The sequence below is a fragment of the Callithrix jacchus genome, chromosome 5 (genome assembly GCF_049354715.1).
Source record: "Callithrix jacchus isolate 240 chromosome 5, calJac240_pri, whole genome shotgun sequence".
Taxonomy (NCBI): domain Eukaryota; kingdom Metazoa; phylum Chordata; class Mammalia; order Primates; family Cebidae; genus Callithrix; species Callithrix jacchus.
Window position 1 is genome coordinate 109,416,857 of NC_133506.1, and position 27,967 is coordinate 109,444,823.

The 27,967-nt window shown below is 48.6% G+C and overlaps 1 protein-coding gene across 1 annotated transcript; it reads left to right on the forward strand.

The window, feature by feature from the left end:
• On the forward strand, window positions 1-27,657 carry TRIM25 (tripartite motif containing 25). The gene is made up of 11 exons (XM_035301140.3): window positions 1-664; window positions 5,180-5,275; window positions 9,648-9,881; window positions 12,579-12,738; window positions 14,420-14,485; window positions 17,781-17,807; window positions 18,096-18,137; window positions 19,369-19,395; window positions 19,712-19,753; window positions 19,833-19,940; window positions 23,507-27,657. Exons 1-11 carry the CDS (start codon window positions 65-67, stop codon window positions 24,034-24,036), a joined length of 1,932 nt encoding a protein of 643 aa, XP_035157031.1. The 5' UTR covers window positions 1-64; the 3' UTR covers window positions 24,037-27,657.
• The last annotated feature ends 310 nt before the right edge of the window (window positions 27,658-27,967 follow it).

A 27,967-nucleotide genomic window follows, 5' to 3' on the forward strand; every position in this document is an offset into this window, starting at 1 on the left:
GTTTCCTCGGCGGCCTCCCTCGGAGCGCGGGTGCAGCAGTCGCGTCCCGACCCCTTGGAGCGCCATGGCGGAGCTGTGTCCCCTCGCCGAGGAGCTGTCGTGCTCCATCTGCCTGGAGCCCTTCAAGGAGCCGGTCACCACTCCGTGTGGCCACAACTTCTGCGGGTCGTGCCTGAACGAGACGTGGGCAGTCCAGGGCTCGCCGTACCTGTGTCCGCAGTGCCGCGCCAGCTACCACGCGCGACCGCAGCTGCACAAGAACACGGTGCTGTGCAACGTGGTGGAACAGTTCCTGCTGGCCGACCTGGCCCGGGAGCAACCCGCCGCCGACGGCTGGACGCCGCCCGCCCGCGCCTCCGCACCGAGCCCGGGCACCCAGGTGGCCTGCGACCACTGCCTGAAGGAGGCCGCCGTGAAGACGTGCCTGGTGTGCATGGCCTCCTTCTGCCAGAAGCATCTGCAGCCGCACTTCGAGAGCCCCACCTTCCAGGACCACCCGCTGCAGTCGCCCATTCGCGACCTGCTGCACCGCAAATGTCCCCAGCACAACCGGCTGAGGGAATTTTTCTGCCCTGAGCACAGCGAGTGCATCTGCCACATCTGCCTGGTGGAACATAAGGCCTGCTCTCCCGCGTCCCTCAGCCAGGCCAGCGCCGACCTGGAGGTAGGAAACGGCCCGGGAGGGCGCAGAGGGCAGCCTGGGCCTGCCGGGTCGTGCAGAGAGGCCCCATCACGGACATCCCTGCCACACTCTGGATATATCCTGGGGAGATGGGCCTGAATTCGAGGAGTAGAAAAGGGCTGGGAGATTATATAGTCCCCTCCCAACATCCATGAAGACAGGTTAGGTTACTGGCCACCGTCCTGTCATTGTCTGATGGTGTTTATTTATTTTATTCTTTTTGAGACAGGGTCTTGCTCCTCTCACCCAGACTGGAGTGCAGTGGCAGAATCACAGCTTACTGCAGCCTTGACTTCCCGGGTTTAAAGGATCATCCTACCTCAGCCTCAAGAGTAGCTGGGACCACAGCATCCCAAGTAGTTGAGACCACAGGCTCCCAAATTTTTGTACTATTTTGTAGAGATGGGGTTTCACCATGTGGCCCAGGCTGATCTCAAATTCCTGAGCTCAACCGATCTGCCCACCTGGGCCTTCTAAAGTGCTAGGATTAAAGGCGCGTGCCACTGCACCCCACTATCTGATGGTGTTTAGTAGAGGGTTTTGAATGTCAATTATGAACCTTGGAGGTTACCTCTGTTCCCTCACTAAATCCTGGTGGCACCCAGAAGGCGGATACGATTAGTTTCATTTTACAGTTGAGGATACTGAGGTCCAGAGAAATGAACTTAGCCTGACCTAATGCAGTAAATGGCCACGCAGGCATTGCCCCCAGGTTGGTTTGATTTCATAGGCTGCAGGTTCTCCTCATGAACCAGCCTCGTATCCAGGTCCATAGAGTTCAGAGCACCAAACAGTCCCAGAAGCTTGAAGTCATGTAAGCAAAAGCCTTTGGTGGGCCGGATTCCTGTGATCAGGGAGCGTTGTTATTAGAGGACTGAGAGGAAGGGTGGGCAGCATCCCTGTAGTCAACTGGATCAAAGCCACAGGGAGAGCCAACACTCTTGCACCATAGTGTCCTCTGTCCTGGCCATGTGACTTTGGGCACAGGGTTTGGCCACTGGACCTGGGTCCTCACCAGTATGGTAAGCCAGTGGGACTAGCTGAATTCCTGAGGGTCTTTTAGATCTGCAATGTTTTTAGGAGGTTTGGGGATCATACCTTCACCTTGTGGATGCAAAGCAGAGGCTGAAATCAAACCACCTTTTGTTATGTCAGTCTAAGACCCAAAGCATGGCCTGATTTCATTTCATTCTCACAGCACCTTCAGGGAGAACAAGACCAGTCTTCGTGTTGTCAAAGGAGACAGTAGCCTGAGCAAGGTCAGAGTTGGGGGTCTGCGTCCAGCTTTGTGTAGCATATAAGCTTGGCTTTTTTTTTCTTTTAGAGACAGGGTCTTGCTGTGTTGCCTAGGCTGTTCTTGAACTTCTGGCCTCAAGGGATCCTCCCATCTCAGCCTCTTGAGTAGCTGGGACTACAGTTGTGCCACCACACCTGGCTGTAAACTTGGCTTTTTTTTCTTCTTTTAGAGACAGGATCTTACTCTGTCACCCAGGCTGGAGTACAGTGAGGTGATCATAGCTTGCTGTAACCTCAAACTCCTGGGCTCAGGTGATCCTCCCGCCTTAGCCTCCTGAGTTGATAGTACTACAAATATGAGCCACCACACCTGGCTAAGTTTTTAAAAAATTCTTTCATAAAGACAGGATCTCAGTATGTTGCCCAGGCTGGTCTTGAACTACTGGCCTCAATGCTCCTCCCATCTCAATCTCCCAAGTAGCTGGGACTACAGTTGTGCCACCACGCCTGGCTATAAACTCAGATTTATTTTTTTTAATCTGTTCTTTTAGAGACAGGTTTTCACTCTGCCACCCAGACTGAAGTACAGTGGCATGATCATAGCTCACTATAACCTTAAACCCTGTTCTCAGGGGATCCTTCTGCATCAGCCTCCTGAGCAGCTAGGACTACAAGCCTGTACCATCACACCCAGCTAATATTTTAAAGCATTTTTTGTAGAGATGGGATCTCACTATCTTGTCCAGGCTGGTCTTCAACTCCTGGCCTCAAGGGGTCCTCCCACCTCAGCCCCGCAAAGTGCTGGGATTACAGGCGTGAGCCAGGAGCCTGGCCTAAACTCTGCTGTTTAATCCTTGCAATAGGCCTTCCTCTCTCAGTGCCTGCCCGCCGCTGTCCTGACTTGTTGAGCCCTCTAACAGGTCTGCTTTTTGAGCCCTGCTACTGCTGCTTATCACTGTTGGCAGAGCCAGTCTCAGCTGGGCAATGCCCTTGGCCTTGGGGGCTAGGTTGCCTTGGCCACTGGTGTGGGTGGACTTGACACTCTGGTGCCTCCTGTGTGGAAGACCCAAGTCTCCAGTCTGTGAAGGGATCCTCAGAATTTCAAAAAGTCCTTTACCTTCGATTAGGGGATTATTGCTGCTACCAAAGTTTTGGGGCCACTTTCCTTTGATCTGGAGTCGTGGGGGTACCATTTGTGATGAGGGCACTGCCGCGTGTGTTTGATTAATGGGGCATAAAATCTTTCAAAATATAGGGCTTAGGGAGCAGTGCTTTGAGCAGCTCTTGGAAGTGAGGAAGTTGGCAGCCTTGGGGTGTTCTGAGGTCTCTTCCTGCTCTGAGGCCCACAGGGCCAGATGTATGTAAGCCTGGTCTTTGGCCCACACTTTATCTTGGCCACTGTTAGAGGCCAGGTCGAAGGGCAATGTCACAGAGGTCAAGTTTGAAACATCATGAGCAACATGGGCTTTTCGGGTTGAGTTAGTGTGACCTTGCTCCCTGCCTCCAACGCCTACATGTGACTGTCACTGGGTTATTCACATCCAGATTCAAAATCGGGTTCTGCCCAGAATATCTTGGGTGGAGTTGAAGAGTCTGGAAAGTGGAAGAGAGGGCCAGAGTGTGTTGTGCCTGCTAGTTAGGGAAAGGACATGGTTTCTTCTAGAAATCTCCGGCATGCTCAGTTTGGGCATGTGTCTATGATTTTAATACCAGGATCTAAGCTGCGCCAGTTACTAGTAGTGTAGCTGGGGCAAGTGCCTTAATTGCTGCGGCCCTTAGTGTCCTTGTCTGTTAAGGTTGGATAATTCCTACCTCATAGTGTTGTTCCTAGCTTTAGGTAAGTTAATATATGTAAAGCACTAGAACAGTGTCTGGCATACAGTAAGTGCATAATAAATACTAGTTGCTGTTATTATGGTGGTTGTGGTGATTTTCTTTCCCATTTCTGTGCCCAGTATTTCATCTAGCAGGAAGGTAGGAAACTCAGATATTGATGATGAAAATGAATAGAAATCAGATGAGGATGATATTAGCTTCCTTCATATACAATATGTCTTTGTTTCTGGAGGTGGCTAGGGTGTAACAATTCTGAATTAGCTTAATTTCACGGACTGGGCAGATTTGCAGCTGGGCTTCTGCTCCTGTGAGCTGCTTCATTTTTTTTTTTTTTTTTGAGACAGGGTTTCACTTCGTCACCCAGGCTGGAATGAGTGATGCCAATGCAGCCTCAACCTCCCAGGTTCAAGTGATCCTCCTGCCTCAGCCCCCTAAGTGGATGGTACTACAGGTGTGCACCACCACGCCTGGCACATTTTTGTATTTTTAGTAGAGACAGTGTTTTGCCATGTTGCCCAAGCTGGTCTTGAACTTCTAAGCCGAAATCATCCACCCACCTGGGCCTCCTAAAGTGCTAGGATTACAGGCATGAGCCACTGCACCTGGCTGGCTGCTTCGTCTTATTCCCAGTCCTTGCTGGTCCCAGCCTGCAGTGAGCCTTGGACTCTGATTTCTGTCTCCCTGCCCGGTGAGGCTGACAAAGGCTCCCAAGTTTGTTCTGGGATTGGCAGATGCCTCTGGAGAGAACATTCTAGATATCAGCCTCATTTCTCTGGACTCTCTTCCCTCTTCTCCTAGGCCTTGGCTTCCTAATCCTCTGCTTGATTGACTCCAGCGTCTTTTAGCAGATCCCCTCCCTGCCCCATTATTTGGACTGCTTTCCTGGCTGTTTGCAGGGGGAGGGTTGGTCTGAGTAGCCCCACCTGCCATTGCCGAAGCAGCTGTCCCTGCTCATTCTGCTCCTGTGTGAGCTTGGCCACCTTGCTGTCCTCCTTGCCTGAGTTTCGTTGGCTGTGAAATGGGTAGAGAAGAAACATAATAATATAAGCTGAAGCTGACATTTAGCAATTTTTCCCTAAGATCCAGGCATTGGGCTGAGTACTTACATTGTTTCAATTAATCCTCCCAATAACCCTATGAGCTGGGGACAGTTGTTTCTATTTTGTATCCAAGAAAACTGAGGTGAAGGACACAGTTGCACAGCTGGGAATTGGGACTGGAACCTCTGTCTGTACTGTCCTCTGAAAAGGATAAAGGGAGGTAGTATTAGAATGGCTCAAAAAGCTCCAAGCAGGCAGGACTTGGGTGAAGAACTTGAGGTGGCAAGACTTGGTGGAGTGGAAGAGGAAGGGATCTATTCCACAGGACTCCTGGTGGGGCTGGGCTGAAGAGGTGCCTTCTCACCCTCATTTGTTTTTCCCACAGGCCACCCTGAGGCACAAAGTAACTGTCATGTACAGTCAGATCAATGGGGCGTCGAGAGCGCTGGATGATGTGAGGGCCAGGCAGCAGGATATTCGGGTGAGTGGCGGGGCTCCCCGATACCAGCCCTACCTTGTGGCTCCCTCGGCCTCCAGGCAGGGCAAGCGTGGCTCTGACCATGACAAGGCTGGTGTTGGGTGCACTCACAATGTCAGGATGAAACACCAACCTTGCAAAGCATACAGACAGCTGTGTGTCCAAGAGACATCCTTTGCAAACCCAAGCCGAAAATTCTCTATAAACCACACTGTGGGGAAATCATTATAAATTTGGGTTAAAAAGTAGTAATTCAGAAATATGGATATAACATAAAGTGAGAGAAAAAGAGGAAGCAAAAGTATATACCTCCTAGGGTTGCACCCATTTATAAAAAGGAAGTATATTAGTTTCATAGGGCTACTGTAACAAATTGCCACAAACTTGGTGGCCTACAACAACTGAAGTGTATTCTGGCAGAGTTCTGGAGGCCAGAAGTCCAAAATCAAGATGTTGGCATGGCCACACTCCCGAAGTCTCTAGGGAAGAAGGCTTCCTTGCCTCTTACAGCTTCTGGTGGCTTAGGTATTCGACCGCATCCCTCCAATCTCTGCCTCTGTCTTCACATATCTGTCTCTCCCTCCCTCCGTGCCTTCCATCTCCAATAAGGACCCTTGTCAATGGATTCAGGGACCACCTAGGTAATCGAGGATGATCGAATCTCAAGATCTTTAAATGCACCTGCAAAGACCTCTTTCCCACGTAAGATTACATTCACAGGTTCTGGTATACAGACATGACTTTTGGGGCCCAGCATTTAACCCATTACAGAGAATATAGGAAAAAAAGACTGAAAAGGAATATTATAGAAGGATCATAGTGGAGGTGTCGGAGTGGTAAATTAGGAATGGTTTTGTTCCCTCTGGTTTTCAGATTTCCAGTACATTTAAATTGCCTTTAAATGGAAAGACCAGATTTTTACCCTGTTTCAGAGCTGCAGCATCCAGTTTTACTGCAGCAGTTTTGGTTTAATTAGATGAGGTCTGGGTTAGAATACCAGCTCTGTCACATACTAGCCTATGTCACTTTGGTCTTGTTGATAGATCTCTGAGCCTTCGTTTTCCCATTTGCACAATGGAGACACAACTTCTTTCTGAAGATGATTGTGAGACACATGAAAGGATGCACATGAAAGTACCTCTATTGGCTAGAGGGCAGGTTAAACTGCTGTAACAAGGCACATCAAAATTCAGAGGCTTAAATATGATCAAAGTTTGTTTTGCCAACTGACAGTCCAAACCCAAACATGAGTAACCCAGACTAGGGGTTCATGTGATCATTTGGGGATTAAGGGTCCTCCCTTCTTATTGCCCTACTATTCCACAAAGTATTGTCCCAACCTCTTTGGTTGAAGCTGGGTTACCATTACACCTTTGTTCTAGCCTGTGAGAAAAGGGACAAAGAGGAAGTGAAGGACAACAAGCAATTTCCCTTTACACAAGTGACACACTGTTGCACATATCACTCCTGGTCATGTGTCAGTGGAAGGAGCTAGTCACATTGCCTAGCCTAGCTGCAGGGGACACTGGGAAACGTAGTCTGGGTAGCCACATGCCCAGAAGAAACTCCAGGAATGTTCTCTTACCAAAAGGAAAAAGGGGAAAATGAGCACTGTGGACACTTGTAGTCACATTAGATGCTGCACAGTAAAAGATTGGCAAAGAAGGCTGGGCACGGTGGCTCACGCCTATAATCCCAGCACTTTGGGAGGCCAAAGCGGATGAATCACCTGAGGTCAGGAGTTCAAGACCAGCCTGGCCAACATAGTGAAACCTCATCTTTACTAAAAATACAAAAAATTAGCCAGGTGTGGTGGTGCACACCTGTTGTTCCAGCTACTTGGGAGGCCGAGGCAGGAGAATCTCTTGAACCCAGGAGGCAGAAATTGCAGTGAGCCGAGATCGTGCCATTGCACTCCAGCCTGAGTGATGAGAGCAAAACTCTGTCTCAAAAAAATAAATAAATAAAAGATTGGTGAAGAAATACTTGAATTCCTCTCTTCCAGTCTGCTGTCCTTCTCGTGTGTTTTTTTCTTTGTTATGTTTGATTCTGAGCTATCGTCTTAGTCCATTTTCTGCAGCTATAACAGAATTCCACAGACTGGGTATTTGCAAAGAAAAGTTTATTTGGCTCACAGTTCTAGAGGCTGAGAGGTCGAAGAGCATGCTTCCGGCATCTGGTGAGGATCATCCATGGCGGAAGGATGGAAGGCAGGAGAGTGAGACAGGAAAGAGAAGGTCAAACCCCTGTGAGAAGAACATGAATCCATTCATGAGGGCAGAACCCTCACGACCTAATCACCTCAATGGCAATTAAATCTCAACATGAGCTTTGGAGGAGACATTCAAACCATAGCAGCTATTGAGGCCATCCAAGATGGGAAACAAAATTGCAGCTGCTGAAGGAGTGCTGTCCAGCAGAAATATAGTGGGAGTGCAGATGTAACTTTAAATTAATTCGATAGTACATTAGGTTTATTTCATTTATTTATCCAGGCTGGAGTGCAGTGGAACAATCATAGCTCACTGCAGCTTCGAACTCTTGGGCTTAAGTAATCCTCCTGACTCAGCCTACGCCCCCTTTCCACCCTACACCTCCCACTAGCTAGGAATACTAATTTTTTTATAGGAATAATAATTTTTATTATTATATATTTTATAATAATATTATAGGAATAATAGTTTTTTATTTTTATTTGTGTAGAGAAGGGATCTCACTATGTTGCCCAGGCTGGTCTTGAACTCCTGGCCTCAAGTGATCTTCCTGCCTCGGTCTCCTAAGATGCTGGAATTATGAGCATCAACCACTGCACCTGGCTGAGATTAATTTTAATATTACAGTTTATTCAGTTTGGTATATCTGAAATATTATTCTTTCAACATATCAATTTTAAAGCAGTAAGATATTTTACATGCCTTTTATTGGTGTAAAGTTTTTGAAAGCCAGTATGTATTTTATACTCATGTTGAGTCTCAATTTGGACTAGCCACATTTCAAGTGGTTAGTAGCCACATGTAGCAAGTGGTTATATTATTGGGAAGTATAGTTCTAGAGCATGATATTCTCAGAAATTTTCCAGAGCTGCATCCTGACTTTTATTTATTTTTATTTTTATTTTTTGAGACGGAGTTTCGCTCTTGTTACTCAGACTGGAGTGCAATGGCGCAATCTCGGCTCACTGCAACCTCCGCCTTCTGGGTTCAGGCAATTCTCCTGCCTCAGCCTCCTGAGTAGCTGGGATTATAGGCACGCGCCACCGTGCCCAGCTAATTTTTTTGTATTTTTAGTGGAGACGGGGTTTCACCATGTTGACCAGGATGGTCTTGATCTCTTGACCTTGTGATCCACCTGCCTCGGCCTCCCAAAGTGCTGGGATTACAGGCTTGAGCCACCGCGCCCGGCCCTGACTTTTATTTTTAAAAATTGCCCATGAACTGCCTTTAGCTTAAGGAATAAAATATCATTGCTGCAGCCCCTCCCATCTGTTTCTCCCTTATTTTTTTTTTTGTTTTTGAGACGAAGTCTCGCGCTGTCGCCCAGGCTGCAGCACAATGGCGTGATCTCGGCTCACTGCAACCTTTGCCTCCTGGGTTCAAGCAATTCTGCCTCAGCCTCCTGGGTAGCTGGGACAATGAGTGTGCACCACCACACCCAACTAATTTTTGTATTTTTAGCAGAGATGGGGTTTCACCATGTTGGCCAGGATGGTCTCAATCTCTTGACCTTGTGATCTGCCAGCCTCAGTTTTCCAAAATGCTGGGATTACAGGCATGAGCCACTGTGCCTGGCCCTGTTTCTCCCTTATTCTGTCCCCTTCCTCTCTTCCAGAAATAACCATTCTCCTGAATTTATTCATTCATTCCTATGCATTTCTTTGTGCATGTTAACCATTCTGCTTGTTTCTAAGCTGTATTGAAAGAGCATCATGTGGTTGGTCTTCTTCTGCAAGTTGTTTTTCTCTCATGGGGATTCATCCATGCATAGCTCCAGTTTATTAATTTTCATAAGTGTTTAGTATTCCATCCTATGAATAGTTCCCAGTCTTTGCATCAAGCCTTCTACCAGTGGACGTTCAGGTTGATTCCAGGTTTTTGCTACTTCAGACAGTGCTGCCTGTGCACATTCTGGTGCATGTCTCTGGGGCAGGTGGCTGTGAGTTTTTGTAGCATGTATTACTAAAACTGGAGTTGCTGAGTCATAGCATATGAGCACCTCCAAAGGTACTAGATTTTACCAAGTTGCTCTCCAAAGTGGTTTGCTCTCCCAGAAAGTGCAGGTAAGAGTTCCCAGAACTCCACATCTTACCAATGCTTGGGGCTGCAGCCTCAGCGTTTTTGCCCATTTGACAAGCACCCTCTTACCTTGGCCCTCTCAGTTGACTGCAAACAAAAAGGTGGAGCAGCTACGACAAGAATACATGGAAATGAAGGCTCTCCTGGACACCTCAGAGACCACCTTGACATGGAAGATAAAGGAGGAGGAGAAGAAGGTCAACACCAAGTTGGACAGCATTTATCAGATTCTCCTCAAGAAGAAGAGTGAGATCCAGACGCTGAAGGAGGAGATTGAACGGGGCCTGACCAAGGGGGATGAGTTCGAGTTTCTGGAGGTGGGTTGCCAGGAGGCATTGTTGAATGGTTTTTTTTTTTTTCCTGATGTCCTGCTATTGATGATAGGGCCCGCAAGGAGCTGGGGACTGGAAGAGGTCACTGGAAGCATCCCTGAGACACATGCTGTATTAGTTTTCTGAGCTGGGCAACAAATTACCACAAATATAGGGGCTTCAAAAAACATATATTTATTCTCTCAGAGTTTCTCTGGCTCAGAAATCTGGACATGGCTTTATGGGTGGCCTGTATAGGGTCTCACCAGGCTATAGTCTGCAAGGGATGGCCAGGCTGTTTCTTTTGGAGCTCAGGGTTGTCTTCCAGGCTCATGTGGTTGCTGGCAGGATTTAGTTCCTTATGGTTGTAGGACTGAGGCCCCCTCTTTCTTGCTGGCTGTCTCGGCTTGATAGCTGACTTCTTCAAGGTCAGCATGAGAATTTCTCCTCTAGAAAGATGCAATCCCTTTTTTTGGGCGGAGGGTGTCTTGCATTGGAGCAATACCCCTTTTAAGGGCTTTTAACCTGATTAAATCAGGGCCACCCCAGATAATTCCCCTTTTGATGAACTAAAAATCACTTGATTTGAGATGCTAATTACACCTGCAATATTCCATCCCCTTTGCCATATAACATAACTTAATCACAGGAGTGATGACATCCTGTTTCATTCAACACAGCCCATGCTTAAGGGGAGGGCATTGTATAGGGTGTGTACATCAGTCGGGGTGGGGGGCTTGAGGGCCATCTTAGAATGTTGCCTACCACACACAATCTGCCTCTTCCTCCCATCCTTTCTCCAGCAGCCCCTGGAAGATTGCTATGCAAAAGGTGCAAAAGGAGCACCTAAGACTGAGTTATTTATTTATTTATATAGAGATGGAGTTTTGCTCTTGTCACTCAGGCTGGAGTGCAGTGGCATGATCTTGGCTCACTGCAACCTCCGCCTCCCGGATTCAAGTGATTCTCCTGCCTCAGCCTCCTGAGTAGCTGTGATTTATAGGTTTGAGCCACCACACCCAGCTAATTTTTGTTAGTAGAGACGGGGTTTCACCATGTTGGCCAGGGTAGTCTCAAACTTCTGATGTCAGGTGATCCACCCGCCTTGGCCTCCCAAAGTGCTGAGATTATAGGTGTGAGCCACTGCACCTGGCCAGACTGAGTAATTTATAAAGAAAAGAGGTTTATTTGGCTCACAGTTCTACAGGTTTTACAAGCATGGCACCAGCATCTGTTTGGCTTTTGGTGAGGCCTTTGGTGAGGAAACTTTTACTCATGGCAGAAGGTGAAGCAAGCTGGGAGCAGCCATGCCACAGCATTAGAGAGGGAGCAAGAGACTGAGGAGGAAGGGCCAATCTCCTTTTAACAACCAGCTCATGCAAGAACTCACCTGTTACCATGGGGCAGGCACCAAGTCATGCATGGGGGATCTGCCCCCATGACCCAAACACCTCCCACCAGGCCCCACCTCCAACACTGGGGATCACATTCCAACATGAGATTTGGAGGGGACGAACATCCAGACTGTATCAAGGTGTCTTTCTAAAGCATGAGCCCCCTGCTGTTTCTGGCCTCATGTCCCTTGGCACGGCTCGAAAGGTCCTGGGCCGAGGGCCACGAGGGGCCCTGCCTCTGTCAGCAGCCTCATCTCTTATCATCCGTCCCTGGCTCATGCCCTGTGCACTCACCGTTCCCCAGACACAGTAGGTGTGGGTGAGGTGCCATGCTGGACATTCTTGCCTCTTGAGTCGTGTCCTTCCAGGGCTTGGATCCCATTGCCATGCCGTGTCTTTATTCCCAAGCATGCCATACTGCTGCTTCAGTAGCACTGGGTGATGTTTCAGATGTGCTTTTTTATGGCTATAAGCCCATCTCTTATCACCCTCCTTCATCCTTCTGCCAATCTGACTGGCACAGAGCAGAGTGCTTGGCATATAGTGGTGTGCCCCATTGATTGAGTGACCTGCAACTATACCTGAAAGGCCCAGATTCCTTCTTCGGATCGGGGTGGGTAAGGAGACAGTGCAGGAGTGAATGGGAACCTTCTCTCTGTGCACTGAGGCCTGACACATGCCTAGTCTGGATGGCATTAAGCTTCATCCTAAGTGCTCATTCCTGCCTGTTGGAGCAGCTGCCCCAAGCTCTTGAAGGATCTGGGTGCACATCTGGGCCTCTTGATGCTGTAACCCTATTTTGCCTCAAAGTTTGGGACTTCGAGGAAGACCCTCCCTTTTCACAAGATGTTCCTTGGCTGGATTCCACATCCCTTGAGATATCCCTCTTTGTTATCAGAATGTGTGATTAGAGCTGTTTTCCTAGGATCGGGGTGGTCTTGAGTTTCCTGTGCTTTTCCACCCTCATCTGGACAAGTGGAAAGAGCATCATCCTGGGGGCTCAGGAGACCTTGGTCCCAGCTGTGTCTGTGACACCAGCTAGCAGAGTTCCTGGCAGGCTTCTTGCCATGACTAGACCTCAGTTTCCCTATCAGTAAGATGGGTGACCTCTGGGGTCCCTTCCAGCTTCAGATTACTGTGTCTTCAAGTGGCATTTTAACTCCTGGTGACCTCTGGCCTGTAATTTGAACAGGTCAATTGAACTTAGCACTCACGGGCATAGGGGAGAGCCTCCTGGGGGTTCATGAGGACTGGGCCTAGGCCCTGGTATCACCAGAGCTGCCTGCACTAACCCCCTGGCATATTCCAGAAAGCATCAAAACTGCGAGGAATCTCAACAAAGCCAGTCTACATCCCCAAGGTGGAACTGAACCACGAGCTGATAAAAGGCATCTACCAGAGCACCTTAGACCTCAAAACCGAGTTGAAGCGGTGCATCAGGCAGCTCCAGGAGCCCACCACCAGCTCAGGTGACCTTAGCAGCCCCCTATGCTGCCCTCTGCAGAGCTCTGCAACCTGTTGGGTCCCCTCAATGTTTTGGGATGGGAGATCAGGGCCTGATCCTGAGCACTGGGGCCTGAGTTTCAGGGCTCCTGAAATATCCACCCTCTGTCTGGAGGCTGGTGGGGATTCTGCTTCATTCTGACCTTTAGAATCTTTCCTAAAGCATTTTTGAGGACTTGATGTTAATGCTTGGACTTTCTGGACAGACAGACTCTTTTTGCCTGTGATCTTGAGGCCAACTTGGATGGGTTTTGACTTGGGCTTGTTGCTGTGTTTGGTGGGGGAATGGCTCGTTTGGAGGAAAAATCTGGAATTCCTTTTTGACACCCCCTTTTCATCACCCCATATGCAATCCATTGCCAAATTTCACTTCTTTTGATCTCCCGACTCAGTCTGCTGATCCAAGCGCTGCTTGCCATTGTTGCATCCGTTGCCATCCCCTGTTGCCCCATGACTGTGGCAGCTTCCTAAACCCTCTGCATATGCCGCTGCAGCCAGAGAGAGATTTTCATGATGCAGAATTCAGCTCCTGGGACCCATTTGGCTTTGCCCTCTCACTAGGCTTCCCATTACTCCCAGATGCAGACCAAACCCTTGACCCTGGTCTAGAAGCCAGGTCAGGCCCTGTTGGTCTCTCTCCAGCCCCAAGGTACCCCACAACTCCTCCGATGCATCTCTCTGCATTCAATTCCTCAAATATGCAAAACTTCCTGCTGCAGGGCCTTTGTGTGTGCTCCTCCCCACTCTCTAGAAGGCTTGAACTCTACCATCTTCACTAATTAACTCCTCTCACCCTTCAGAGATCACTGAAACATTACATTTATAGCCAACCTCCCCTGCCACTGCTCTCACTCCTCAGACTGGGCCTGGGGTCCTGATTATTCTCTCGGGGCTCTTGCATGGGCAGCATCATACTCTTCAGGATCTACAGGATCCTGAAGATCTTCCTCACTAGGTTGTGATCTCTATCAAGGCAGGGGCTATTTAGAGACGGGATCTTGCTCTGTCACCCAGGCTGGAGTGCAATGGTGTGATTATAGTTCACTGTAACCTCAAACTCCTGGGCTCAAGCAATCGTCCTACCTCAGCCTCCCCATTGGCTAGGACTGTAGATACACACCATCATGCCTGGCTAATTATATATATATATATTTTTTGAGACAGAGTTTGGCTCTGTTGCCTTGACTGGAGTGCAGTGGTGTGATCGGCAAATTGATAGGTGGTTGGTGTGTGGGAGGAGGGGAGAGAAAAAACAGTGGGAAAGGAACAAGTGTTGATCCAGCCTCTGCCACACGCCAGGCACCTTGATCTCATTCAGGAGTCACATCAACCATGAGCAAGGTGAAGCCATCTCCATTGTATCCTCGAAGAAGCCAAAGTTCAGAGAAGTCTCAGAGGCTCCAGAACTGGGTGCTGGTGGAAAACAGACGTGACCCTCACTACATTTTAAGTCAGAAAAAAGAGGAAATGCACCAAATTGGTTCTTAGATCACCTCGTTTGTAGCTCTTGTAAATGATGAGATGGGGAAGGCTGGAGGAAAGGGCTGTCTGTGTAAACCCTCTTCCCGCCCAGCCACCCATGGCAAAGCTGGCTTCTCAAGTCAGTGAGAGGAGCTGCACACACTGAGCCCTTCTTCTCTGACACAGGTGACCCTGGAGAGCATGACTCAGCGTCCACATACAAATCTGCACGCCCTGGGAAGAAGGCCCCAAGTAAGTAGCCCCACCCCTGTCACCATGGCAACAGCATGGCTGTGGCCACCCTGGGTTCTGGCCAAGTCATTTACAGCCCATCCCAAGTCACTGTGGGGCCCTGGACCTCAGCAGGAGAAAAGTTGGCAGCAGCCCCCACCGTAGGGGGTTGCAGGGCTGTTGCAGGAGTCCCTCTTTCCATCAGCATTGCATGTTTAGGCTGCCTGGAACAGCAAGATTCCCGAAGCTGGCTTGTTTTGGGAAATATTTACTATACCCAAGTCCTTGGGTAGAGCCTTGAGCAAGGAGACTGACAGCTGTCCAGGAGGGGTGGAGGCTAAACCTCCTTGGCAGCTGAGCAATGTTCAGTTTTGGGTTGTAATGGGCTTCTGCTGTTACCGTGTTACTCAACCTTTTTTTTTTTCTCACTATTACACTCCTGCTTTATCCTCTGAACCATTTTTTTTCCTAATTGCAACCCACGAAATTTTAATACTACATATCTGCTGCATTACTGTTTATGTTCTGTGCTTTTACACATAAAAAGAGTAATTGTTTTTTTACTCCCTCTCCCCCAGTAATCATTTTTGCCCTCCTAGTGGTGCTATCCCCTTTGTTGGGCAGGCACGCACCATTGACATGGGGATTGGGGGGAAGAGTGGTCCTGTTTCCTTGCCTGCAAAAGTGGACAGTAGTGATATCGAGGCCACAGGATGATTGTGAGTGATGAGGGGACACTGATTGTGAGAGCTCTTTATGAGCTGTACACCACTGAGATGTCCATGTATCACTGAGATGTCCATATGCCGCTGAGATGTCCATGTATCACTGAGATGTCCATGTGCCACTGAGACATCCATGTACCAGTGAGATGTCCATATGCCACTGAGACGTCCATGTGCCACTGAGACGTCCATGTGCCCTGAGACGTCCATGTGCCACTGAGACGTCCATGTGCCAGTGAGACGTCCATATGCCACTGAGACGTTCATGTGCCACTGAGACGTCCATGTGCCCCGAGACGTCCATGTGCCCCTGAGACGGCCGTGTGCCACTGAGACATCCGTGTGCCCCGAGACGTCCGTGTGCCATGAGACGTCCATGCGCCACTGAGACGTCCATGCGCCACTGAGACGTCCATGCGCCACTGAGATGTCCATGTGCCACTGAGATGTCCATGTACCACTGAAATCTTCATATATCACTGAAATGTTAGCTGTCATTGCTTCCCTGAAAAGTTGGTGTGAACCCAGGAGGGCTGGCCATGTACTGCTGGTATTGTGGGGAATGAGAGAGCTGGGTTTGTTCTTTGTTGTTGCTTGTGCTTAGTGTTTAGGTCAACTGTAGCAGGCAGAGTGTGGTATTGGTCCCTGAATGGAACCAATTCAGGGCTGGGATGCCTTGTGCAGATGGAGGAAGGAGCCCTTAGCTAGGCAGGAAAACTTCGAAGGGTACTTTGTGTGAAAAGGGAAGTGAAAAAAGTACTGTTGGCCTGTGTCCTTCTCCAGTCACCTTCCTCTGAAATCTCCTCCCTCGGTGTGAATGAACTGGGGATGCCGGCCAGCAGCCAGGTGTGTTCCCCAGTAAGGCAAAGGCCTCCTGCCACAGCAGAATGACACCCTGGAGAACAGAGAGTTAAGTTTGGGAATGAATCAAGGCTCCTCTAGGCTGAAATGGTGAAATAGAGGAGCAGGGGTGGACTAGTCCCAATGCAGAGAGACAGCTATGGGTAGGTGATAAGGGAGGGGCCTGTGCCCTAGATTGATGTCACAGCCTGGGCCTCCCAGGATGCTGGTCCACAGGGAGTGGGTGGGATAGTGGCAGAAGGTGAGGAAATGGGGCAGAGATTGAGCAGTTGTGAGCATTGTGACTTTGAAATAGGAGAAGTGGTAAGGCAGGGGGCTTCGTGGTGTGGCAGAGGTCTGGTGGGGAGGTAGAGGGTAATAGGAGAGGGCACGGTATCTGTGATGTCAGGTGTCCTGCAGGTGGGTAGGGATATGATTTTTCATTCCAGTGTTGTGGAAGGTGGCAAAGAAGGAACCTGGAATCTTCTAAGCCACTTGAGTGGACTTTGGACTCACGTGGAGGGCTTGTATACCACAGATTGCTGAGTCTCACCCCTAGACTTTCTGATTCAGCAGCTGTGGCTTGGGACCCAAGAATTTGCATTTATTTATTATTTTTTAAGAAACAGGGTGTCGCTTTTTTGCCCAGGCTGGAGTGTAGTGGTGCGAACAGAACTCATTGCAGCCTCGAACTCCTGGGCTCAAGTGATCCTCCTGCCTTCACCTCTTGAGTAGTTGGGACTATAGGCATGTGCCACCAAGCCAGGCTAATTAAAAAAAATTTTTTTTTTGTAGAGACGGAATATTGATATGTTGTCCAGGCTGATCTTGAACTCCTGGCCTCCAGCAGTCCTCTGCGTCAGCTTCCCAAAGTGCTGGGATTATAGGAGTAAGCTACAGGGCCTGACAAATAATTTGCATTTCTTAGGGATTCTCCAGTGATGTCACTGCAGCTGGCTTGGGCACCAGACTTTGAGAATCACTATTTTAGCCAAGTTCAGTTCTTGTGGGTACACACTCCAGATATTTTCAAAGGACTTGGCAAGCAGTTTTTTTTTTTTTTTTGAGACAGGGTCTCATTTTGTCACCCAGGCCTGAGTGCAGTAGTGAGAACACAGCTCACTGCAGCCTCATCCTCCTGGGCTCAAGCAGTTCTCCTGCCTCTGCTCCCATGTAGCTGGGACTACAGGTGTGTGCCACCACGCCCAGCTAATTTGTTGTTGTTGTTGTTGTACTTTTGGTAGACATGGGTTTTCCCCATGTTGCCCATGCTAGTTTCTAACCCAGAGCTCAAGTGATCCCTGCGCCTTGGCCTCCCAAAGTGCTGGGATTCCAGATGTGAGCCACTGTGTGCCCAGCCCTTGGCAAGTTTTTTCTTTTTCTGATTCCCTATTTGGTTTTTATTTGTGTTTCTTCCCTTATGGAAATATAGTTTACCTGCAGTAAATCTTAAGTAGTTAGATCTATTTTGACAAATGCATACATGTGTTACCATTATCCAAATCAGGATAATTTCCCTTACTCCAGAAAATTCCTTCCTGCTCCTCACTCATCAGTCCCTGCCTGCCACGTCCACTAATGCTGGTTTCTATCACTGTGGATTCATTTTGCCTGCTGACTCCTTCTATTTTTCAAGTGAAAACATTCTTTTATTTGACTGGGTCAAATTCAAGCACATGAATTGTTATTATTTTGAAAATGTCATTGTGTTTGCCTTAAAAGATCTTAATTCTGAAAACTTTCTTTTGCAGAAGAGGAAAAGAAATCCAAGAAACCTTGTAAGTTTTGCATTTCTGTAATTGTTTGTTTCTTGAGACTGCCTGAGCACAGAACTAAATGCTGGTAGCGAGAGTTGATCTCTCTCATCAGGCTTCTTTCTGTGCTGGGATCTGTATGATTCCATTCTGTATGGCAGCAGGCCTGAGTCTAGAGGGGAGGACAAGCATAAATGAGTGAGATGAGTAAGGTGACTTTAGCCCTTATTAGTGTTTGTAGAAGCTACTCTTAGCGTGGAAGTGAGTAGAGGCCAACCTATTGCTCTGTATCATGTTTCTCTTTCCTTACAGCCTCAGGACTGATAGTGGAATTAGAACGAGATGGCTCTGAGGGTGAGTTATCATGGGCAAGAAACTTTGGGGTGTCCACTCTGAGTTTGCAAATAATTTGCATTTCTTAGGGATTCTCCAGTGATGTCACTGCAGCTGGCTTGGGCACCAGACTTTGAGAATCACTATTTTAGCCAAGTTCAGTTCTTGTGGGTACACACTCCAGATATTTTCAAAGGACTTGGCAAGCAGTTTTTTTTTTTTTTTTTGAGACAGGGTCTCATTTTGTCACCCAGGCCTGAGTGCAGTAGTGAGAACACAGCTCACTGCAGCCTCATCCTCCTGGGCTCAAGCAATTCTCCTGCCTCTGCTCCCATGTAGCTGGGACTACAGGTGTGTGCCACCATGCCCAGCTAGTTTGTTGTTGTTGTTGTTGTTGTACTTTTGGTAGACATGGGTTTTCCCCATGTTGCCCATGCTGGTTTCTAACCCAGAGCTCAAGTGATCCCTGCGCCTTGGCCTCCCAAAGTGCTGGGATTCCAGATGTGAGCCACTGTGTGCCCAGCCCTTGGCAAGTTTTTTTTTTTTTTTTAATTTTTTTTCTGATTCCCTATTTGGTTTTTGTGTTTCTTCCCTTATGGAAATATAGTTTACCTGCAGTAAATCTTAAATAGTTAGATCTATTTTGACAAATGCATACATGTGTTACCATTATCCAAATCAAGATAATTTCCCTTACTCCAGAAAATTCTTCAAAAAAAAAATTTTAAAAAAGCTGGGTGCAGTGGCTCATGCCTATAATCCCAGCACTTTGCGAGGCCGAGGCGGGTGGATCACGAGGTTAAGAGATTAAGACCATCCTGGTCAACAAGGTAAAACCCCGTCTCTACTAAAAATACAAAAATTAAGCTGGGCATGGTGGCGCGCACCTGTAATCCCAGCTACTCGGGAGGCTGAGGCAGGAGAATTGCTTGAACCGAGGAGGTGGAGGTTGCGGTGAGCCGAGATCATGCCATTGCACTCCAGTCTGGGTAACAACAGTGAAACTCCGTCTCAAAAAAAAGAAAAGAAAAGAAAATTCCTTCCTGCTCCTTATTCATCAGTCCCTGCCTGCCATGTCCACTGATACTGGTTTCTATCACTGTAGATTCATTTTGCCTGCTGACTCCTATTTTTCAAGTGAAAACATCCTTTTATTTGACTGGGTCAAATTCAAGCACATGAATATTATTATTTTGAAAATGTCATTGTATTTGCCTTAAAAGATCTTAATTCTGAAAACTTTCTTTTGCAGAAGAGAAAAAGAAATCCAAGAAACCTTGTAAGTTTTGCATTTCTGCAATTGTTTGTTTCTTGAGACTGCCTGAGCATAGAACTAAATGCTGGTAGCGAGAGTTGATCTCTCTCATCAGGCTTCTTTCTGTGCTGGGATCTGTATGATTCCATTCTGTATGGCAGCAGGCCTGAGTCTGGAGGGGAGGACAAGCATAAATGAGTGAGATGAGTAAGGTGATTTTAGCCCTGTCTGGTGTCCCCTGTGTTGCCCTGCTGTTCAGGTGTGTGTTTGTAGAAGCTGCTCTTAGGAAGGGAGTAGAGGCCAACCCATTGCTCTGTATCATGTTTCTCTTTCCTTATAGCTTCGGGACTGATAGTGGAATCAGAACAAGATGGCTCTGAGGGTGAGTTATCATGGGCAAGAAGCTTTGGGGTGTCCACTCGGAGTTTGTTCTGCAAATTGCTCTTTGTTTCCTCTCTCAGCGGCAGCCACTGGAGCCAAAGGTGCCAGCTCACAGCCGAACGCAGCATCTCTCAAGGCCAAGGTGCTGGAGACCTTTCTGGCCAAGTCCAGACCTGAGCTCCAGGAGTGTGAGTAGCTTCTGTGCTGGTGCGCGGTTCCACCGGTTCTGTCTGTCCTCAGCCACTCTGTACAGTTCTGTGTGAGGCCAGCTGGCCAGCCATTTCCCAGCCATTTCCCTTCACTTGTCCTCTACTTTGTTGCTCCCTTATTCCTCCCAGTCATCAGTGCCTTTCTTGACTTCTTTCCTAACCAGCTCAGATTTCACAATGGGTCCTTTGACTCTCCCTCTTGCTGTCTATTCTGGCCTTACTGAGCTCACCTTTGGCATCTGCATGTTCCCTGCAGAGAAGGCAGGGCGATTGTGGTCACCAGCCTTCACCTGGCTGCTGTCTCCTGTCCCCTCCCTACCACTCTTTCAGAGCCACCATTCCCAAGACTTCCCACAGCCTTCTCCCTATTTTGCCCACCTTCTGCTTCACAGAGAAGAGAGACAGTGAAAAAGGGACTCCCCCTGCTCTGTTAATTGTCATCATACCTGCATCTACTGTGCCCTTTTCCTCGCCTCCTGGCCCCTTTCCCAAGCCTGGTCCCTGGCCCTGGGCTCTGGAGTCTGCTCCCCATGTGCTCTCTGGAGTCTTCTGCTCTCTCTTAGGCCTTTCCACTCCCATCTCTTCACCCTCAGCCTCTCTGCTGAGGCTTGCCTATCTGTAGCATGTTTACATCTCTCCAAATCACAAAACAAACCCAGCAAAACTGTTTTGGGGCCGGGCGTGGTGGCTCAAGCCTGTAATCCCAGCACTTTGGGAGGCCGAGGCGGGTGGATCACGAGGTCAAGAGATCGAGACCATCCTGGTCAAAATGGTGAAACCCCGTCTCTACTAAAAATACAAAAAATTAGCTGGGCATGGTGGCACATGCCTGTAATCCCAGCTACTCAGGAGGCTGAGGCAGGCGAATTGCCTGAACCCAGGAGGCGGAGGTTGCGGTGAGCCGAGATCACTCTATTGCACTCCAGCCTGGGTAACAAGAACGAAACTCCGTCTCAAAAAAAAAAAAAAAAACTGTTTTGGCTCCAGCTCTGTTTCCTGCCTCCCTTTTACCTGAATGCTTTTTAAAAATACAAATTCCTAGCTGGGTGCAGTGGTTCATGCCTGTAATCCCAGCACTTTGGGAGACCAAAAGGTCAGGAGTTCAAGACCAGCCTGGCCAACATGGTGAAACCCCATCTCTACTAAAAATACAAAAAATTAGCCAGGCATGGTGCCACATGCTTGTCATCCCAGCTACCTGGGAGGCTGAGGCACAAAAATTGCTTGAACCCAGGAGGTAGAGGTTGCAGTGAGCTGAGATTGTGCCACGGCACTCCAGCCTGGCAACAGAGAGTGAGACTCTGTCTCTACAGACAAACAAACAAAACCAAAAAAACCCAAAAAACAAATTCCTGGGCCCTGTTCCAGTTCTACAGGATCAGACTCAGGCAAGCACGGAGATCTTTTATGTTTGGCTCATTTCCTTCATGGTCCTTTTGAGGACGGCTGGGGAAAAGCAGCTCTTCAGACTGTGGACACTGGTGGCTCTCAACTGCTGGCCATGTGTTAGAATCCTCTGGGGAGGTTTTTAGAATCCCCGATGCCCAGGCTGCCCCCCAGAATGGTTCACTCAGAATCTCAGTGTTTAGTTGTCCAGGGTTGCAGTGTGGGGCCGAGGTGAGAGCCCGAAGTCTAATCCTTTTGCCACTGCAGTCTGACCTCTCTCCTGCCCTTGACTCAGGCAGCTCTGAGGTCATCAGTGGCCTCTGTGTCACAAAATCCAAGGGATGCCTTTCAGCTTTTATTTAGCGTCACCTCTCAGTGGCATTCCTCCTCCTTCTGACACTCTCTCCCCTTGACCCTTGAGCCACTATACGCCCCTGGGTTTCCACCCACCCCTCTAGTCAGGCTCCTTTGCAAGCTTGTCCAACTTGGAAATGGGTGGAGTTCCTTTATCAAGGCCAGGCCTAGGACCTGCCCACTTTCCCTCTTGTTTCTTCTGCACCCACGGGCAACACTCCATGCAGCACCTGCCAGCGGTACCCACTTCTATGTGGTGGCCAAACCCAATCACTGAAAAATACACCTCAGGCCCTTCCTTCATCTGCAGCTGCAGCAGACTTGGTGGAGATCTGTGGGTCCCTTGGTTTCTCAGGGCTGGCCTCCTTGTAGCTCACCACTGTGTTTGTCCCCCATGAGAGGCCCAGACCAGCCCCGGGCTGGAGCTGTCTCTTGCGCAAGCTGCTGGTGGTGGTGCTGAACCACATGTTTCAGGAGCTGCTGTGCACTCAGTGGCAGCTGCATAAGCAGGGAAAGTAAAGTTCTAGCCACTTAGGGCCTGTTTTCCCCACAGCTTATTCATTTTGCCTAGGGGGAAACTCGGGCTCCAGTGAAAAGTGTCATGCCCCTCAGCCACCTAGCAAGTGAGTAGGGACTAAAGAGACTGGGACGAAAGTCCAGGTCTCTTGGTTTCCAAGTTCCCAAGCTAAGATTTGTCCCTGTCTGCCTTGCTGCCCCATGAGCTGTTTCCCATGGGTCCCCAAGATCTCCTATGAGGACGGGGGCAGAGGAGATTGAGTATGGGATGACACTGAGGGGAGCTTCATCCTCAGATCTGGAACTGCTTGTAAGTGGCAGGAAGGGTAGGGAGGATATGCTAGTGTCACACCAAGGATATAGTCAGGCCATGTCTATGCTTACAGAGCTTGGCTCCCTGCTGCCCACCAGTTAAAGTCTAGACTCCTGAGTTCTTCCCTTTCTAGCCCCAACATGTTTCCCTTCTCTTGCTGCATCTGTGTTCCCAGCCACCCAGCTTCCTCAATCCTGGCACACCCCCACCCTTCTGGCACTCTGTGGCTTCACCCTCACCATTCCCTCTGTCTGGAATGGCCATTCTCTTTCCTCTGTCTAGTTCTCATCTTCTGTTACTTGGTTCCAGCTCCAGCATGACAGCAAAATGTTCCCCAACTGTAGCATCAGTGGCCTTATCTCTGTGTCCCTACAGTGTGTGCCTACGCTTTTGGGAGAGTGTGAGTCTCATAGTGTTGTTACTGATGGACTTGCCTTGCTTGTTGGAGTGTGAACTCCATGAGGCAACCAGAATCTGTGTCAGTCATGTGCCTGGTAAATTATTTTGGACGCATGAATGGGCAGACACGTGGATGACTGATAGATGATAGATGGCTGGCTGGGCAGAATGGATGGATGGATGGATGGATGGATGGATAGATGAGCTGATGGATAATGGATGGCTGCATAGATGGACAGATGGATAAGTGGATAAATGACTAGATGAGTGGATAGATGAATGAATGAATGGATAAATGGAAAGACAGAAGGATGGATAGAAAAGTGAATGGATGAGTGGATAGATGGGTATATGGACACATGGGTAGATGGCTAGATGGATGGATGGATACATGGATAGACAGATAGATGGATGAATAGACAGACAGATAGTTAGAAGTATGGATGGACAGACAAATGGGCAGATGGGTGCATGGATGGATAAAACTGGTGAATAAATAGTACCACATTGGGAAAGGTCTAAAAGTGAGAGCACTTTGGGCCCCTTGTAATTAATCCTTGGGGTGTTGTTTTCTCAGATTATGTTAAAGTCATCCTGGACTACAACACTGCCCACAAAAAGGTGGCTCTGTCACAGAACTATACAGTAGCTTCTGTGGCTGAGATGCCTCAGAACTACCGGCCGCATCCCCAGAGGTTCACATACTGCTCTCAGGTGCTGGGCCTGCACTGCTACAAGAAGGGGATCCACTACTGGGAGGTGGAGCTGCAGAAGAACAACTTCTGTGGGGTAGGCATCTGCTATGGCAGCATGGACCGGCAGGGCCCCGAGAGCAGGCTCGGCCGCAACAATGCCTCCTGGTGCGTGGAGTGGTTCAACACCAAGATCTCTGCCTGGCACAACAACGTGGAGAAAACCCTGCCCTCTACCAAGGCCACACGGGTGGGCGTGCTTCTCAACTGTGACCACGGCTTTGTCATCTTCTTTGCTGTTGCTGACAAGGTCCACCTGATGTATAAGTTCAAGGTGGACTTTACTGAGGCTTTGTACCCGGCTTTCTGGGTGTTCTCCGCTGGTGCCACGCTTTCCATCTGCTCCCCAAAGTAGGCAGGCCATGGACACTTGGACTGACTGCTTGCAGAGGTCCCAAGACCCTAGTGAAAATCCAGCAGGCAGAACTCTCCTTGGAGAATTCCCCAAGAGGTCCCAAGGTTTGGGAGTATGGGAGGGGAGCAGGCGGGAGGGTGGGGGATGGGATTTAGCCTGGGAAAAGGGGTGGAGGTGATTGTGTTGTGGGCAAGGAGGCATTTCCACCCCCTGGTGCCTATCAGGGCAGGGTGACCTGCTTCTCATTGTTCTGGGAAATCTCCAGGCTGCTGGGCAGCTGGGCAGAGCTCTGGGGAGTGAAGTCATGAGTGCCTAATTCCTCTTAGAAAAAAATCCATATCTACTGTAGGTTCTGTCTTGGGCCACTTGGATCTGAAGGCTGCCCCTTTGCTCTCTGGGGTAGCCTTCAGATCTGGGTGTTTTGATTACTTACCATAGATGTTTTTAAAATTCCAAAGTCATTAAATTTGGTTGAATTACACAACCTCCGTTACCCACATGCTGGGGCTCGATCTCCTGATTATTAGCTGTGCTTGAGGAAACACCCACAGCAGTCTCTACCCAGAACAGAGTTTCCTAAAGAAGCATGCCCTCTTCCTCCACTGTAAAATAGTGCTGTTCCCTTCCTACCCTGCTCACCCATCACTCCCCATTGATGGTTTTCAAACAGGAAACTTTTCAGCTAAAGCTTCAAACCATGACTGGAATGAGCCTGTGTTGGATTTGTGATTCAAGGTCAGGTGACCCCGGTCCAGTTTGAATGGAAATCCTTCCTAAGTGTCATGAGAAGCATCTTGGCAGAGATGCTTTGGTGGCAGCCATGAGCTTTGCTGGAGGCCTTGCTTCCCATAGCCTTGGCTGCAGGGCAAGGAACTCTGCTGGTCAAGAGGGACACTGCCCTGGGTCAACAGAAGCCTGATGGGTTTGCTCGTGTTGGAGTGTCCTGCTTTCTTACTGACAACTCTTCTTGGCTTTAGCTCCTCTCCCCTGGATTGTGAGATACGGAATGACAGTGCAGGTACCACTGAAGCTAGCACAGCCAGCTAAGCTGGATCTCTGAAGCCTGCTATCATGGAGACAGGCTGCCTCAGGGACCACACTAGACCACTTGCTCGGGTGGCAACCTAGCACCAAAAGGGTCTTTTAGCAAACCTCATGGGGAACAGGAACATTCCTGTTCATCCCTGGCCACAGGCTGCAGACCCAGCACTGGCCGTCTCATGAGTCAGAGCCTGGGGCTGGCCCTACCCCCTTGTGCTGCCTTCCTCCTTTGAGCCAGTTCTGTAAACTCACACTGATCAGGGAGGGAATGAGTTAAAGAGGGTCACACAAGTGGCTATTTTCCCTGCAGTGTTTCTGTGCAGTGAAAATAACCCAGTCCACTAAGAGGCGGGAGTGAATGGATTGCTGGATTTTCCCCAGGCTCCTTATAGCCCGATGTTAGGATGTTAAGTGTGAAGAACTTAACCTCTTATAATGAATTGAGTTCAGCTCTGGGCTTTGCTTAGAGGAGAGCTCCAGTCAGGCTTCTTATAATATGAAAAGAGGTCACCAGGGGAAGTAGAGACCCCAGATCTTTTCATATGGATATTTGAGAATGTAATGCATCTCAGGCCTCATGCTGGAATTCTTGGGCACTGTAGGAAGGGCAGAACAGTTGATATTCCTGACAGGTACACACCTGATCAGCGTCATCTCCCGGCAAGGATTTTTACTTTACTGGGAGAGCAGTAGTCTTCGTAGGGAAGACATCCCTGCAATAGGTAATATGTGGTCCTTAGACGTTTTCTTCTTTACTAATTGGATGAAAAGTTCTTTGGTGATTCTTCTCTGCTTTTGAAGATGATCAAAAGCATCTTCATTGATTTTCTGAAACAAAAGCCTTGTCTGAAACCAATTAATACTTGGGAAACAGCTAGGCTTAGAGAAGGAAATGCCAGAGATTAATCCATGGCTCCTGCTCTGCCTCTCTTCTGCAGAAATGAGGGCAGTAGGGAGGCTCCTTCCCTGGCAAATGTGCAGCTCAGGGTAGGGAAGCTGAGTCCCTCTGTTTATAAGAGGGTCAAGTAGGTAACCAAAGCCGAGTTTTGTGCAAGGTACTTTGGAGTTGTAAATTGAGGAGTGCGTCCTTGCTGTCTTTAACCATTCTGTTTGCAGTGGTAAGACCTTACATAACCTAGCCTTGCAGGGCCGCCACACAACCCTGGAGTCCTAGAGTTGGAAGAACCTTTGTGTCCATCTGACTTCTCATTTTGTAGAATATGATGAGAAAGTAGAGGATCACTCTGTTCAGCACTCTTTCCGTTCCATTAGGGAGGAGAGAAGCCTGCTAGCATGTGTGAGGGGAACACTCTTCTGGTACACTGGCAAGTATCAGAAATTCCCAGAAACACAAACATAAAATACTATCCTAGACCCAGGTACTGGGGACTGTCCCAGTCAGTGTGGCATGATAAACAAAAAGTTAGGATCAAGTCTGTATTTTTCAATATGCGGTGGCTGATTATTCCTGTTTTAAGTACTCTGAAATCGATGTGCGATCAATAATACTAATATGTTATCTTTGACCATATTCTGCCTCTCACTGTTGATTTTAATTAATTAGGGGTATTTGAACTGTTATTTCTTGAGCTTAATTTTTTTAGAGTTAACTCTTTAAGGAGATAATCACGGCTGTAGACAAGACCAGGGCTGGCTGACATGCCTTAGAAGCTTTGAACGCTATAAAGCAGTGTTTGGTGTTCTCTCCCGCATTTCAGTGTGGGCAGAAACTGCGGTTTGTATGTCATGCTGTTGTCAACAAATGAGCCGCCTACTACAGATGGCTACTGCCCAGGGACCTGTCCAGGCCCCACTCAGGGGCTCCCAAGGGTTGAGATTTCAGCAGACCTATAGCCAGCACACTTAGTCTTACCCTGGGTAGAGCTCCTCTTTGGGAAGCTTTTGATAAGGAATTCTCAGACTGATAGGATGTCTGTCTGGGTTTTGCTGCGGGACAATCCAACTGTGGGGGCTAAGGGAAAGGGGGTGGGTATCAATGAAAGAGTAAGCCACAAATGGATAATCAGTTACTAGGGATGGAGTGGGGGTTCATTATATTATTCGTTCCACTGTTGTATATGTTTGAAAATGTCTATAATAAAAAATTTCAAAAAATAAAATAGTTCAGGCCAGCAATGGGCCCTGTTTAGTGGATTTTATCCTTGTTTGAATTGGGGTAGGAGGTGCAGGAGGTGTGAATTGGAGGTTGTCTAAAGAATTGGACTGGCCTTTGTCCCTGGTTCCTGGGAGGGAGTCTTTCAGTCCTTGACCTTTCCAGGGTAATAGGAGTGTCTTTGTTATTTGTGAGGCCACAGGATCACACCAGAGCTTATGCTAAGAGGTGAGATGACTCAGAGCTGGGGCTGGACACCAGAAAGACTGACCGTGTGATTAGAGGGTGATCAGCATAGCTTCCTGGTTGGTGGAGCCGTGGCTCTGCCAGCAGGGAAGTGTGCCCTAATTCCATGAAGAGAGGCCACGGGAGCGCCATGCTCGAGACCCTCCCAGACCTTTTCCTGTGTCTTATTTGGCTGGTGGAGCTGATTTGTATCCTTCATAATAAAATAATCATAAATACAATCCTGAGTTCTGTGATTTTTAGAGAATGATTGAACCTGAGGAAGGTCATGGTACCCTCCTGGGTTTGTAGCCAGTTGGTCACAAGTGACGGTGGCCTGGGATCCCCACGTGGGGCTTGTGTCTGAAGTAAGGGCAGCCCTGTGGCAACTGTGTCCCTTCACCGGCAGCATCTGATCTAACTCTGGTGGTCGTTGTCAGAATTATGCAGTACACTAGGTGGTGTCAGAACAGAGGCAGTGGGATCCACACACCTTGAGTAAGCCCTTCTCGACCAAGCCTCTTGGAACAAAACACACTACTTTTCATGGGA

Excerpts from the sequence above, each read along its gene's own strand:
- TRIM25 (XM_035301140.3), top strand. The coding sequence starts at position 65 with ATGGCGGAGCTGTGTCCCCTCGCCGAGGAGCTGTCGTGCTCCATCTGC. Across the intron at positions 665-5,179 it reads AGGCCAGCGCCGACCTGGAG|GCCACCCTGAGGCACAAAGT; the intron begins GTAGGAAACGGC and ends TTTTTCCCACAG. Across the intron at positions 5,276-9,647 it reads CCAGGCAGCAGGATATTCGG|TTGACTGCAAACAAAAAGGT; the intron begins GTGAGTGGCGGG and ends TGGCCCTCTCAG.